Source organism: Alosa sapidissima, chromosome 5 (assembly GCF_018492685.1).
Source record: "Alosa sapidissima isolate fAloSap1 chromosome 5, fAloSap1.pri, whole genome shotgun sequence".
NCBI lineage: Eukaryota > Metazoa > Chordata > Actinopteri > Clupeiformes > Clupeidae > Alosa > Alosa sapidissima.
In genome coordinates, this window is record NC_055961.1 from 13,342,262 (window position 1) to 13,358,462 (window position 16,201).

The window sequence follows — 16,201 nt, forward strand, 5'->3', positions numbered from 1 at the left end:
AATGTGCATGACCCTTTATCAACAGTATATGTCTTTCATTATAGAGTATAACTAAAAAACTTCTAGGCCTACTTCTATTTTTGAAGTTGTAGGCTACAGGTGACGAAAGCACAGGTTGACAGAACCATCTTTTTGGACTCGTTTTCCAACTGATTGAACACAGCTTAATTTAGCTTGAAAGTTAACCTGCCACGGAGCAGGTTAGTTCTGTGGCATAAATTCCCATAGTTACCAAGCTGGGATTCACGTTAACCTTATTAATGGAACGGAATTCTCACTAAAATTAGTGAGACTAGGGCTGCACAATTAATCAAATTTTAATCACGATCACGATTTTGGCTTCCCACGATCAAATTTGCGTGATCGAGCGATATTAAAAATGTGTGCTCTACCCATAGAACCAACCTGGCAACCCATAGAATGCTCCGCTACAAAACAAATCAAGCGCTCCTTAAACCTGTCTGACCATACATGCAGCCTACCAATGACAGCTGTTCCCTGCACTGCTCAGCCTGATGTACTGCTCAGTTTGGATGCACTGTGGACTAGAAGCATTATGTTAACTATTAGTAGGCTAGTTAGACTATACAAAAAAACAACGATCAAAAATCAAATTTGTGGCACAGCACACATGTGCAACCTACAATGTATGCGTTTCAAGACACGAGTCAAAACAAGTGAATAATAATGAAAATGTAGCCTACACACGTCAGTGTTTTACATATCAACGAATGACTAAACCAGGGGTGTCCAAACTGCGGCCCGCCACGCACTTTCATCCGACCTGCCGAGCATTTATTAGTTTATCATAGATCCGGCCCGCCACACTTTAATCCGGCCTGCCAAGCATTTAATTAGGTTAACTTTAGGCTACTGCAAACTGCTTTACACTCTTCCTAAAGAACATTTACAATGTCAATGTCAAAACAGCTTGTTACATCGAGATACATAGTATCTCCATTGCAGCAGATCCAACTACGTTATGCTACTCCATTTAATTGGGAACGCATTTGAGCGTGCACGAGAGGGAGAGAGTGCAATGGCAACAGTTTCCACTACTGACAATTTATAAACTGCAAGAGGGCACAGCACTAGCCATAGGCTATTTGAGTGAAGCTGGCAAAGGGTCTTAACCCTTAGAACCGGATTGACGCAAAGTGCGTCAAAAAACACATAATTTCTTCTATATTACATTGCTCCATAACTGTTCATCGCAGTGAGATGCAACCTTTGTTGCGTGACAGAGCAGAAGTGGGGCTTTCCAACGAGACTACACACTTGTCTGCACGATCAAGTATGAAAATGTAAAAAAATCATGAAATTAAATCAAATTGCATCATATTTATAGTCTATACTGCTCTGCGTCCACCTGCGCACCCATTACTCTCGTTTGAATTACTCGCGAACCAGTGATCGTATAGATATGGCAAGCATATCAGATGAAAGAGGAGCCACAGGGCTGTCCATTGGTACCATGTACATCGATCCTTATGGCTTATAAAAACAGACGAAGTGACTGCAAAATAATAACGTCATGTACACAAACCAACGCACACCCATTACTCTCATTTGAATTACTCGTGGACCCGTGATCGGATAAATATGCCACGCATGTCAGATGAAAGAGGAGACACAGAGCTATCATTTCATACCAAGTACATCCTTCTGGATTATAAAACAGACGAAGTGACAGCAAAATAATAATTTCATATAGCTGGACTTACCCCCACGTTTTTGTCTGCTTTTGTGGCAAAGCATGTTTATAATCCAATGCTATCGTGTGTTTCTCTATGGCAAAGCATGTTTATAATCCGGTTTTGAGATCCTAGCAAATTCCTGCATGGCATCCAATTCAAGGCTCACATTGCATCTCAATTTGTTCAACAAAGAAACACCTTTTTTGCCTTTACTTTGTTCATGGCAATGCAGTAAAAAGTTGAGAATCATTATGAGTGCATACACCATAGGCACACATGCTAACACGCAAACTCGGGTCAAGTCAGGTCAGATCAGTTCGTCATTATCATTTTGGCCATAATCGTGCAGCCCTAAGCGAAACTTATCGAAATAAGCCAGGTTTGGCCTTTAGCGAGGTTGATGGAATACCCCCCACGTGTGTAAAAGTAGATCAATATAGAATGAAAATATGAGTACTTTAGACCATTGTTTGCAAAGGTATGCTCATGCGTTTTGTAAAATGCCTAATGGAAACTCCCCATAGGACTTTTGGTTGCCCAAAATGCATACTGACAATCAAAGGCTTACTGAATATGAACCCCTTTGTGTAGAAGCATCATTTTGGTCTCAAATGAATGAAGTCTCATGATTGCATTTGGATTCTATGTCATGGTCTCTGATATGGAATGATTACACTAAATATGGAATAATTACACAAACATAACTCTTTGCTATTTAAATTCAATTGTGTATAAGAAGAACTATACGTCTACACAACTTATATTGGATGAAATGACATGGATATTCCATTTCTATGGGTTCTTGTGGACATTTCAAGACTCATTATGCAACATCTACATATTCCTAAGGATATACACAAGGGCAAGAGGGTAGGGAAGCACCAAGGGGGTAGGGCCATCAGACATTTTGATTTGAGACATAGTAGTAAGATAAATTTGTGAATCATGTGAAGCGCTACACATATTTTACATGAAAAAAAGTTGTCATGTATTGATGGTGTATAATATGGCTATGCTACATAACAATATGATGTATAAAAATTATTTAGAATGTTGGGTGGGGGAGGGGGGTAACATAGATGCTTTAATTAATGTGTAATTACTGCCTAGTAGCTTTATTATACAGCATATTCTTTTTAATTTAATTTAATTTCACTTATAGAGTGCCAAAACATTACACATATCTCATGGCGCTTTACAGAGTTTTACAGAGTCCACTCTGTAAAGCACTCTATTCTTATGAAGTAATTCAGTTGAAGTACTAATGTGTAGTGTATACACTACACACCCTTTTCTGTTGTTAGCTCGTCACTCTATGGGGAAACCTAAAACTGCATAGTATACCTTTAAGATTTATTTTGTAATTATGTGAAATGTAGTAGATTCTGGATCCCACTCACAGCACAGCAAAATGTCATAGACTAGCAGACCATTATAAAAAAAAAAATAGGCTAAATTGTTTTGGATTGCTCTTGCCAATCTCAGCAACTTCTGAAACGTAGCATCTACTCTTGCAGATATTGAGTATGTGGAGATCCGCTCAGACATGGATGAGAGTGAGTCTGCCAAGAACAAGAGGAGGATCTACAAATACCGTGTGGTGATGGTTAAGGGGGATGCTGCGCTCGACATGAGAGGTCGCTGCAGTGCTGGACAGAAGGTACTTGAAGAAACTGTATGCAAGCAACAACTGACCTTAACACCAGGTTTGATATCTGGGCAACACAGTGCATAGGTGTTACTTCCTCACATTACTGTATTTTGCTAATGGGCTAGCATGTAGTTGTGCCCTTGAGCAAAGCACTTAACCCCAAGTTGCTCAAAGGACACTGACCCTTGTAATATATAATAATGTAACAAATACAATGCATAAACACCTGATAGCAATAATTTTACGGTTAAAATGAATAATAATTGAATTTCTAGACTAGTTTCAGTTGGCCATGTGGCCCTTCTTGGTTTAAAACAAAGACACCCTCCCCTCCCCCAAAGAAATGCTAATGTACTGGTTCTAAGGGCTATCAGGTCCACAAGACAAAGGATGTTACCTTTATGTGTCATGAAATGTAAAAATATATTCATGTTTGGTATCATTGTAATAGTCTCAGTACAAGGATTGTAATGATTTGATTGTGAGAATGTTTGGAACATTCTATAAGTGATATTTCTGATATATAAGATATCTCTCCTCATGCTATTCAGATAGGTGTGAAATGGGTGTGAGTAGGTGTGTCTGATGCCAAGTGGGCTTGTTTTGGCACCAAAATTCTTCCTTTGTTTAATCCATACAAAAGTAACTAAACTGCAATGTTTGTCAGATGAAGACTAAGATTAGAAGGATGGATAACTGAAGAGAGGGAGAGGTCTCATAGACCATAGACCATTTTTTTTGTACCCTCTCTGCTTGTAACAGAATAAACCTAATTCCTGAGTTTTTCCTGAAGTTTGCCAGTCTAAGATTAATATTAAGTAATTATTCACCACAATTACTTTCACACCCAGGTCTTGGCTTCACTCATTATCCGGCTGGCTCTGGCAGAAACCTTCTGCCTCAACTGTGGCATCCTGGCCCTGGATGAGCCTACCACAAACCTGGACCGTGAGAACATTGAGTCTCTTGCTCATGCACTTATAGAGTGAGTATAGAGCACCCTGACATCAACACTAATCCCCTTCATTCAGGTCTTGGAATATCAATGTGTACCTTTTGAGTTCAGGGATGTAAGGAATAGTTGCACAGTGCTTTTTTTTTTTTTTTTTAAGCGAGCTAGACAGAACTTGTTCATGTTTTAGAGGAAGGATCCAGGAGGGAGAGCAATGTGTAAAATCAAAACTATGGATAGATAACAATAGTTATTTACTATCTCAACTTCGTAATTAGGTTGTGAGGTTCACTCATGTTATTCACAAGCCCGTTACTGGTCTGGGGTTCAGTTCCTTTCATAATTCTGTTTTTGCTTTACAACAGAATCACAAAGATTCGACAGAAGCAACGCAACTTCCAGCTGCTCATCATCACTCATGATGAAGACTTTGTGGAGCTGCTGGGTCGCTCAAATTACATGCAGTATTTCTACAGAATAAAGAAAAATATTGAGCAGTGCTCAGAGATCACCAAGTGTGATATCAACTCTGTCAATACTTACCTGCACTAAAAAGACTCTGAGGTTGTGTAGTTAGCCGTTTAGCTGCAGTTCATGTTCCTTTTTGCACTTAATGTGAAACTAATGATTCACTTGTCGATGTTATTGAATGAAGTATTTGTGGAAGTGTCTTATACCATAATAAGAAGTGGCCTTGCCATGGAAAATATGAACAGAATTAAAACAAAAACTTTGATTGTGATTGTGTGATTTTGTTAATTTCCTTGAAGATCTACTTAAAACAGACTTTGCATCTATTTTGGACTACAAGAAGTAAGCGTGGATATATTTAGCCATGATTTCAGTAGGTCACCAGTCACATATTGCACATAAGTGTCTGTACAGTTTAATGTGAAAACCAATACTTAAACTTAAAAGGAAAAGTGTGGTCATTCTCATAACTCTAATCCGGTATTCAGAGAAAAAGACTTCTTGGTGTTGTCTCTTTGATGTACAATTATCAAACCACATCTCCATCAAGATCCTTAGTGCTCTCACAGCTAAGAGGATGCTCTACGTAAGGGCTGAACCTGCAAAATTCTCCTCCTCATCAGTATATAAAAAGAGGGCAGATGGAGGCCAGAAAGTAGACAGCTGTGCACTTAGCTAAAGCAAAACCCGGATACAAAACACTTAGCACAACTGTAGCTTGACAGCCAGAACTTAAGATGCTAACCGCCGTGCTCCTCAGCCTGCTTGCTGCCTTTGTCAGTGGAGCTCCTGCCTCTACGACAGAGTGTATACTGTTGAAACAGATCTATGACGAGGTGGCAGAGAGCAAGAATGACACAGCGGTGAGTTTTGTCTTTATTTCCTGTAGGCACCTGTGGCACAGAAGTGGTTGTGTAGTAATATTGCTTTAGTAAAGATCTCATGTTTGTCTTGTGTTTCTCTTTCTTCCTTTTCTGTTGGCTTTACAGTTAAACCTGAATACAGTGTTTGTCATGGAGCTAAAAGAGCAGAATGAGCATGAGGGGCACTGCAAGGTGAGACACTTTAGATAATTAGATACTTAATTCATCCCCAAAGGGAAATTATGGTGTTACAGCTGCAACTATTAACATATCCATTGCATTGTCTCAGAAGATAACTTATCTCCCAGCATATGGGGAGTCATTGTATATATATATCGTAATATATTGTTATAGCAATGGGCAGCCAGGAATGGCTGACTCTAGCCATCCTTATTACAACAGTTTTTTTTTTTAGTATAGTATAGTCTTTAATATCCCCTTGGAGCAATTTGGTTCATAGCCAGTAGTCAGCACTATCCTTGAAGGAGCCTTCTGCTGAAAACACCACTCTCTGGACAATATGTGCAATGGAAGTATTCATATTGCTGAGCAATTTGTGCCATATTGTTCTCTCAACAAGCAACTCTAGCGGCTCCAGAGTACTTCCAAACACAGAACCAGTCTTTTCAATCAGCTTGTTCACTTTTTTGCGCTTCAAGCTAAAAAGTTGTGTTTATTTTTTGCTTGTCAATGAACATGAATTCTTTTCTTTCACAGATTGCAACTTTATGCAAAGCCAAGGTGATCCTGAGTCACACACAGGGGGTTTTGACACGGGCTTTGACACGGGCTTTGAATGCCTACAGTGTACATCACAATGTAAGAGTTGATTTCCTCATGTCTCTTTTTTTGTGTGTTGTACCAGGACATACCGTATATATTAGGATATCCCCATGACCAGGGCTTAAAATTCATTTTTCAAAATGGGGGGGAATTCCCCCCTTAGGTTATTCATGTAGGGGGGATTTACACAATTTGGGGGGGAGGGGGGGGTTGATTCTGATACCAAGTCAAGAATTGCGATTTCAATACTTCGATACTTTTTTTAAAAAAGTGTTTGATTTTGGGGCCCCCACCACCCTGACGTCATCAGTAATATATACTGTAGTGGGATCATTCACAACAGTGGACATCCTAGACTCTCTCCACACACACAAACACACAATGAAAAAATGATAGCTTATGTGATATGTTTCTATCATATATTTTTGAATTCATATAGAGTGTATTTATTTAATAATGCATTTTTTTAAAGTATAGCATTTTACTAGTAATTACTAGTAGCTAAACATATTTAGTAATTTGAATGCCTCATATTGACGTTTAACCTATAACACTTAGGCATATCTTTAATGTGGTGTGTAGGTCCAATTGAGTGCACATTGCTGATGAGTAGGTGTAATTGAGTGCCTGTCACTTTAAGAAAATACGTGAGAGTAATTCTATGGAGTAATTAGCCCCCCTTCAACCTGACGGTTTTAAGCTATAGTCGCTAGTGAATAAAAGTTGTGCATAGTGCGGTATGTGTATGCAAATCATTATGTTTTCTATGTCATTAGATACAATAAATGTTCAAAAAACTAACATGTCGAAGACAATCTTTCTGGGATCAAGTGTTGACGTGACCTGAGCTAGCAGGATAGTTACCAAGGGGCTCTTTCCAGATGTAAAAGTTTGCCATGGTAGCGTAGCCTATTTGCGTAAGCGCAAAGTGGTTCTCTCTCTCGCTCTCTCTCCGTGTGTGTGTGCGTCTGCATGAGGCTATGTTCAATTCAACTCGGTAGTTGATCAGTCCGGTCAATAGCACCGCATTCACGCCACTTAATGATTGGCTATATAAACGTCATCAGACAGGCTGTAAAAGTGTATGCGGGAATTTCTCGCATTATGATGGCTAGAGTTGCGGGACTTGAACAAATTATGCGCAATACCCGCAATCCCGCAGTGAAATTTAAGCCCTGATGACCTACCTTTTCTGACTAATAGTTACTATTAGACACTAATACCCAAAAATGTTACTGCCCAGCTATTAACTTCCATTAAGTTCAGTGATGGAGAGCTCATACAGGGCAGATATTGTTCTAATTGACAGTTAAGTGCATGAGTAGTGTATCAATTCAGTAGCTTTGCATTTATCTTATCCATTAGATGCTAATGGTGTGTGGCTTAATGTTTTATTCCACAGGCAACTTGTCATGGTACAAAGCTTAAGGATCAGGCTGACGAGAAAACGCTGAACGGTTTTCTGGAGGATTTAGGCCAGTGTGTCCAGAATTTGTATCACGGCTGTCACAAAATCTCCAAAAGTTTTGCCCAGCTACATTAACAACTGTCATCTTAGGCTTTCTTGATATTTAATGCCATTTGTTAAACAAAATGTGCAATTTCGTTTTGGTCTTTTAATTTATTAGAAATATTTTTATTTTAACAATATATTGAGATGTGTATTTATGTATTCCTGTTAACATTTTTTACACCAATAGAATATTATCCCAAATGTTCTTTGTAAAGAAATGTTTTTTTTCTTGATTTAATGACACAGATAAATGTTACAAGGGTAATTTCACAATCAGGGTGCACGCTTGACATTTTTCAAACACAGGCCTGTGTACCCCTAAAAATGTCATAATATTCCAACATTATATGTTATTATTAATGGCTAGACTTAGGAGCACCTTGATAACTGGAAAAAAGAACGGTAAAACTATACTATGGACAGACAATTTGACCGCATCAGGCCATTTTGTAACATCTTACAAATGACATGTGAAAGCGATCGTTTAAGACATCTGTTATTAAGCCATCCCTCAAAAAACCTAGCCTTGTATCAATACTGGTCCTCCTGGACCTCAGCGCTGCCTTTGACACCATAGACCATGACATACTACTTAGGCATCAAAGACTCAGCATTCGATTGGTTTAGATCATACCTTCCTAACCGTCAACAATTTGTACAGGTCCATAATAAACCATCTACCCAGACTATGGTAAAATATGGAGTGCCTCAAGGCTCAGTACTGAGGCCCCTGTTGTTTTTATTATTCTTATGCAGATGATACACAACTATACCTCTCCATAAAACCTGATGAATTAACCCTGTTAGCCAAACTTGACACATGTATAAGAGATTGATGATAAAGACATTGATGACGAATAATTTCCTGCTTTTGAACTCCGATAAAACAGTCAAGTCATGGTTTTAGGTTCTAAAAAGATGAGGGATATCCTATCCACATCACAGGCTACATATAGTGATCTTCCACTGACCTCATCCACAAGTGTTAAAAACCTAGGAGTTATAATTGACCAGGACCTAGCACTAAATAATCACATTAAACAGATCACCAAAACATTTTACCATTTAAGGAACATTTCAGAGATAAGGAAGTCCTTATCCTTACCAGATGCCGAGAAATTAATCCATGCTTTTGTTACCTCAAGGATAGACTATTGCAATGCTCTATACGCTGGCTGTAATAATACCTGTCTAAAGAGCTTACAGCTTATACAAAATGCAGCTGCTCACACACACACAAAATATGAACATATTTCCCCCATCCTAGCATCTTTACACTGGCTACCTGTTAAAAGTCATTGACTTCAAAATATTACTTATATCTCTTGGTTGGTTGCCTGCATTGAAAGAGGACACCTTATGAAGACGCTCTTTTGTCTGCTTCTGACAGAAGAAGCACTTATCTTATGCTGGCAGCAGCTGCTGCTGAACAAGTGTACAAAGTCCCTCTAGATGGACTTGATGCAGTTGCAGGTGTTGCTGCAGGTTCAGAAGATGGTCTACCACGTCTTTTCTGAAGACATTGAGTCCTGCCTGCTTCACATGATTTCTAGTAGCGAATCTTAGCATGCTCCAGATGCTCACTGTTACAGGTAGATTTGTAGCAGTTCCTGTGCCAAACTGCTTTGTTCTGTTATAAATAACTGCACTGTAATGTTGTAATCATTGGCTGATCTGTGATCACCATCTCCATACTCTCTCATGGACAAAAACAAGAAATTTGGCATATGTCTCTAGTGATGGGTCATTCACCATGGTGCAGTCCTCTCTGGATATATAGCCCAAAATCGGTTTCTTTTGATGTAAAGAATATGTGTGCCATCACCTAACAGAAAGACACACCTCAGAATATAACCTAACTAGACTGTGCCACCATGAACTATGAAAATGTGCTTGCTCAAATGTAGAAGGCTAGAAGGTCACTCACTAATATCACCATGAAGAACAGAGCACTATGTGCTTCAGATTATTCAATATTCTAAATTATATAACTGCCAGCTATCAACAGCCAACTGTCACTCTTACACACACACGCACACACTCACCTGTCTGTTTGTCTATCTGATCCTTTTACCCTTTCTTTTCTTCACACTTACATAGGCTACGGAAGACCTTACAGACTTTAGCAGGTACTAGCTATGTAAAAGTCTATTAAACTTGAATTAACAGAGATCTCTGCACTTTGTGCACTGAATGGGTGTAGACAAGAACTGGCAGAGCAGGCTAGGCCTACACTCAAGCACACTAATAGGCATGCATTGATATTGAAGTATTATTTTTTTAAGCGGATAATTTTGAGCATTTTAGGCACAATTTCTTGTTAAAGAGATCATCAGCCTAAAAATGTTTTATACTGTTGTATTGTTTATGTGGTCCACTTTTGCACACTACCTTGTAGAATATCTTTGCTTTTTGGCACCAAACCCTATGCCATAATACCAGCAATGTGAGATTTATGGACAAAACACCAAATTTGACCTTTTCTGAATTTGACCTTTGATTTGGGTCCTTCAAAACCTTCAAAAAAATGGAGACATGTTTTCTTTTACTCTTAAGAACCCCTAGAACAAAGATGTAATACTCTCCAAAAATGAACAAGCGAATCCCACAAGCCCCCAAATTAGACACATAGGCCCCCCTACTATACACTGTGTGCAGAATTATTAGGCAAATGAGTAGGGGAGAACCGGGACGAATGAAACACTTCTTAATTAAACGTAATTTACAAAGACATCGTAAAACACTGAAAGTTAATATTTTGTCACTAGCAACCTACATCTATCCTCTGTCAAATACAGTTTCATTTACAGCTCTGAACAAAACCGTTCAAGAGTTATTTAAGGAAAAGTCGAACGTGCGTTTTGTTTCATTCGTCCCTCCTGGCTGGGACGAATGAAACAGCATGGGGGACGAATGAAACATACAGCTTAAATTATGTAAACATCCCACAATTTCAATATTTGACAAAATATCATAAATAGTACTTCAAGTATGTGTTATTTTAGATAGATTGCTGCTGGGCTATATGTCTTGGTTCATGTTTGTTAACAACTCATTGCCGTCATGGTGAAGCGCATATCTCGCGGTTATGGAAATAGCATGCACTATGCCATTAATATAGCTAGAATAATGCATGTTTCGAATTATATAATGTTTCTATAGTACAAAATGTTATTTCACTCTGTGTTTACGTGGTTAAAGCCACTACACATCCAAATAAGTGCCCTTCATGACCCACAGGCCGTCAGTCTCCATAGGTTAACATGGCAAAACTCGACCCCCTACCTGATAGCCCCAAATATATTTGCATCTTTCTAAAACTGCTTTTCCATGTCTCATCTGCATAAAATATAGTATAAACACAGATATGTGTGCATTGACTTAGAATAAATAGGGTTTACTGCCTGGTCGGGACAAATGAAACAGGTGTTTCAGTCATCCCGCCATATACATTTAGCATTATAAGCTGTTTTGCATCCATTAAAAACAAACATGCAATGTGAACGTCTGGGATTGGGGAAAGCACTAAATGCTCTACTGAATAAGCATGAAGTCAAAACTTTAAATGAAAAACACTCTTTAATAATCAAAAAAAATAAACGGCTAATGAAGTAAACTTGTGACCATCAAAAATCGTTTATCGCCTGTAACTCCGTGATACCAGGACGTAACAGGAAGGCATTTGGCTGAGCAACGGAGGTTAATATTCTCTATGTTTTGTCCAAATGATGACTGTCTATCATCGTTGCACTCGGAGAAAACCGAAATGTTTCATTTGTCCCCCGTTTCTATCGTCCCGGTTGTACCCTATTTCGACCACATCCTTTTCATACATGTTGTCCTACTCCAAGCTGTATAGGCTTGAAAGCCAACTACCAATTAAGTAAATCAGGTGGTGTGCATCTCTGTAATGAGAAGGGGTGTGGCCTAATGACATCAACACCCTATATAAGGTGTGCTTAATTATTAGGCAACTTCCTTTCCTTTGGCAAAATGGGTCAGAAAAGAGATTTGACAGACTCTGAAAAGTCAAAAATTGCCAGGAAGCCATTAGCCACCAGTTGTGCCATATTTCAGAGCTGCAACATGTCTGGAGTGCCGAGAAGCACAAGGTGCTCAATACTCAGGGACCTGGCCAAGGTAAGGAAAGCCGAAAAAAGGCCACCTTTGAACAAGACACACAAGACAAAACATCAAGATTGGGCCAAGAAATATCTGAAGACTGATTTCTCCAAGGTGTTTTGGTCTGATGGAATGAGAGTGAGTCTTGATGGGCCAGATGGATGGGCATGAGGCTGGATCAGTAAAGGGCAGCAAGTTCCTTATCGACTCAGACGCCAGCAAGGTGGAGGTGGGGTACTGGTATGGGCTGGTATCATCAAAGATGAGCTTGTGGGACCTTTTCGGGTTGATGATGGAGTCAAGATCAACTCCCAGACCTACTGCCAGTTTCTGGAAGACACCTTCTTCAAGCAGTGGTACAAGAAGAAGTCGCCATCATTCAAGAAAAACATGATATTCATGCAGGACAATGCTCCGTCACACGCATCAAAATACACCACAGCGTAGCTGGCCAGAAAAGGTCTAAAAGGAGAAAAAATAATGACATGGCCCCCCTGTTCACCTGATCTGAACCCCATCGAGAACCTGTGGTCCTTCATGAAATGTGAGATCTACAGGGAGGGAAAACAGTACACCTCTCTGAACAGTGGACCACCATCGCAAACAGATCAAGACACTGACAGAATCTATGGATGGAAGGCTTTTGAGCATCATGGTGAAGAAAGGTGGCTATATTGGTCACTGATTTGTTTTTTTGTTTTTGAATTTTGAGTTATATTGGTTTACCTGGTGAAAATAAACAAGTGAGATGGGTATATATTTGTTTTTTATTACGTTGCCTAATAATTCTGCACAGTAATATTTACCTGCACACACAGACATCCTCATAAAATGGCCAAATCTAAAAAAAAACACATCAACTTCCAAAAAGATGAAACTTTGATATTAAGGAGTCTTTTGGGTTAATTGAGAACACAATTGTGGCCCAATAATAAAAATAATCCTCAAAAATACAACTTGCCTAATAATTCTGCACACAGTGTATGTCAGAAATGAACCTGTTTATAGACCTCTTAGAAATCGTTGATGCATCTTGCATGTTACATTTAGATGCACACTCAATCGCGCAACCATGCAGGCAAAACTTAAGACTCAAATGTTCCCGACAACTTGGGAAAAAATGTTTACAATGCACTGGCGTTGATAGCCTACAGTTAATGTGAATCGCGGACAATAACCATAGACGGTAAAAGAAATGGACGAACAGACTCCGTCGTTTTCAATGGGAGGGCACTGAGTCAAATAGAACGATTTTTCAGTTGGTCCCCCCAGTACTGCGCAGACTCACACTTAACTTTGTGACGTTAGCCATCGAACTGAATCTTGTAACTCATATGATAGATACACAGAAATTCTTCTCACACTTCCTTCGCCTTCAAAGTCATCAAAGTTAAACATTTTTTTATGTATGTATTATTAATATCATCCTCACCAAGTCGTGTTAATGTTGAAGCTACCATACATGATCATCTTCAAAAACAGTCATGCTAAAACAAAACAAAAAAGTTATAGCCTTGAAGCTAATCTTCTTTCCACTTTTCCGACCTACGGTCAATCCATCGAAAACCTCTGAAATGATTAGTGCCTTTTTAAAAAAAAAAATAGGTTTACTTTTTTATTATTATTAGGTTGCCTCTGTGTAATGCTTTACCTTAACATACGGTCGTGTATGCTAGGTTTTGCTTATGAGTTACCGTCATAGACAGTAAGGTGGACTGAGCTTCTTATTCAAACAATACGGTTATCTCCCTACGGCGCGAAAGAGAGATTACGTCAAAGCTAGCTTCCCTCCAACCGAACAAGCTAACCATTCTTCTTACGGGTAACCAACGTTACGGACGAGGTAGTGGAGTCTGTTTTGCCTTTGTAGTGTTTATGTGGTTTACACAGAAGCTACAATATCGGCACAGGATATATGTTATATGAAGTTATGGTATTTCAAAAAAATCCTAGAATGAATGGGCTTCTATGGGAGTTAGCAGAGAGGTGGTCCCTCCAGCCTACGTCGATTCTTCTACTTCCGGGAATTCGCCTGCCCCCTTGACAATAACCAAAGAAAGGAATTTGCACCTCCATTCACCAAATAAAGGCTGTAGTAGTGTTTCTACATGTTGCCACAAAATGTAATTTCTGTCAGAAACCAAGCTATAATGCATGGGGTAACGTTAGGTGAGCCCATAGACTGTATATCTATGGGTGAGTCGGATAGAAGAGGTGCCTGTCTTAGTAGCCTATTCTGTCCCTTTCAAAACTGATTAGCAGCCAGCATTTTTAGGCTATAGGTCCAAACCTGAGTCTAAGCCTTAGTTAATAATAATAAAAACAACTCACGTGTAAGTAATTAGTCAAAGAGCTATTGCATTCTGTGTAATATAGAGGTTAACAAAGATACTCTAGTTTGTAGTTTATTTTAAAATATACATTTTGGAGACAAATGGAGTCATACCACAGGGTATGTGTCTATAGACTAGGCAGGAGTTTGGAAAAGGCAAATCATGTTAATTTTTGGCATACAACATTTTTAGGGTTTTTGAAGGGTGCTGAATTCAAATCTTCTGTATGCCAGGCTCAAAAATGTCCCATAATGCCTCAAAATGGAGAAATCGCCGCCGCCGCCACCAGGTCAAAATCTAATTAATCACTTATCTTTTGGACTGTACAAGGTAAAAACCTGAATGTAATGTGCTTTTATAGGTTTTCACATATAGGAAATTCAATGTCATGCTCAGATTCAAGATCAAGACTAAAGAAAATGCTTGAAATTAATGTACATGGTTAAAATGGTTGTTTCGGATAATGAATAATTCATGAAAAAACAGGACCATGAAACAGGTTGATGGCTTTCTGAAGAATTTACTTGAAACATGTTTAGAAGCAAGGTTGATTACCATATTTTAACTATTTATTTAGTATTTGAAGAAAATGCTTGAAATTCTTAAGCTAAATGCCGATCTGTTACTACTAGATTTGCCTACTAATGAAATATTGTACCTGAGCCTATTGTTTTGATGTCCAGTGTGCTATGATGACATGTTTGCCCATCCCACCCCTACCCTTACCACTACACACACAAATACCCATATGTAACCCAGAATGAGGCCACACCCTCTACCTCTACACTGAGGAGGCGCTTGTGAATTATGTCATTCCCCTCACATGATGTTCAGCAGTAACAGGTAAACTATAACAGTTTACCTGTTAATAAACAGTTTACCTGTTAATAAACTAGGACAGCTCAGCTCCAGGACATTGATGTGCTGGGATAGCCAAGGTTCTGTCCAGAGACCATTGATGCCTTTACCATCGAGAACGGCGCCCCAGCCTACTGGGGATGCGTCTGTAAATACGACCCGGCGACGAATCACCGGTCCGCATTCACTGGGCGCATCTGAAGGAGGGCAAGGGGGACTACCTGCACCATAAGGCCTAAGAGGCGAAAGCGGAGTTTCCACTCCACCTGGGTGTGCAACGTGAAGCGACTGAGACATGTGGCGAAAGACTGCTGTCTCACTGCTGTCTCGCCGGTGAGAGTCACGGATGCCCTCCTGGAGTCCAGGACCATGCCCAGGAAGGTGGTGACCTGGGAAGGCTGGAGCCTGCTTTTCTTGGGATTGAGGCGCAAGCCCAAGTCCTAAATGTGCTTTAACAGCAAGGCCACGTGTAGTTGGCATTGCACTTCTGAGGTTGCACAGATGAGCCAGTCATCTAGATAGTTTAATATCCTGAGCCCCCACTGCCTCATGGGTGCAAGAACTGCATCCATGCACCTGGTGAAGGTTCGGGGGGCCAGAGAGATTCCAAATGGAAGGACTTGGAACTTGAAGACCCGACCCTCAAACACAAACCTCAGGAACCGCCAATGCCCTGGCCAGATGGGTATCTGAAATGAAGCATCCTGCTGGTTGATGGTAGCAAACCAGTCCCCTGCATTGATGGCCTGCCGCACTCTCGGAACTGTGATGAATCTGCACCTCAGGGACCGGAGGTGCACGTTGAGACCCCTGAGGTCTAAAACAGGACGAAGGTCCCCTGTGCGCTTGGGTACAAGAAAATAACTGGAGAAGAACCCCGCTTGGGGGTCTGAACACCTGACTTCCCTTATCGCCCTCTTGTCCAGGAGGGTGGACAGCTCTGCACATAAGGTCTGAG

General features: G+C 39.9%; 1 protein-coding gene across 4 annotated transcripts in view; it reads left to right on the top strand.

Moving 5' to 3' along the window:
* rad50 (RAD50 homolog, double strand break repair protein) overlaps positions 1-5,042 on the top strand; it is a 71,757-nt gene extending 66,715 nt beyond the window's left edge. For all 4 annotated transcript variants that reach the window (XM_042093186.1, XM_042093189.1, XM_042093188.1 and 1 more), the window contains exons 24-26: positions 3,215-3,357; positions 4,200-4,333; positions 4,666-5,042. In XM_042093186.1, the coding sequence (XP_041949120.1) occupies positions 3,215-3,357; positions 4,200-4,333; positions 4,666-4,852 (464 nt within the window). In that variant the 3' untranslated portion in view covers positions 4,853-5,042. The remainder of the gene's footprint in view (positions 1-3,214; positions 3,358-4,199; positions 4,334-4,665) is intronic.
* Positions 5,043-16,201: the final 11,159 nt, after the last annotated feature.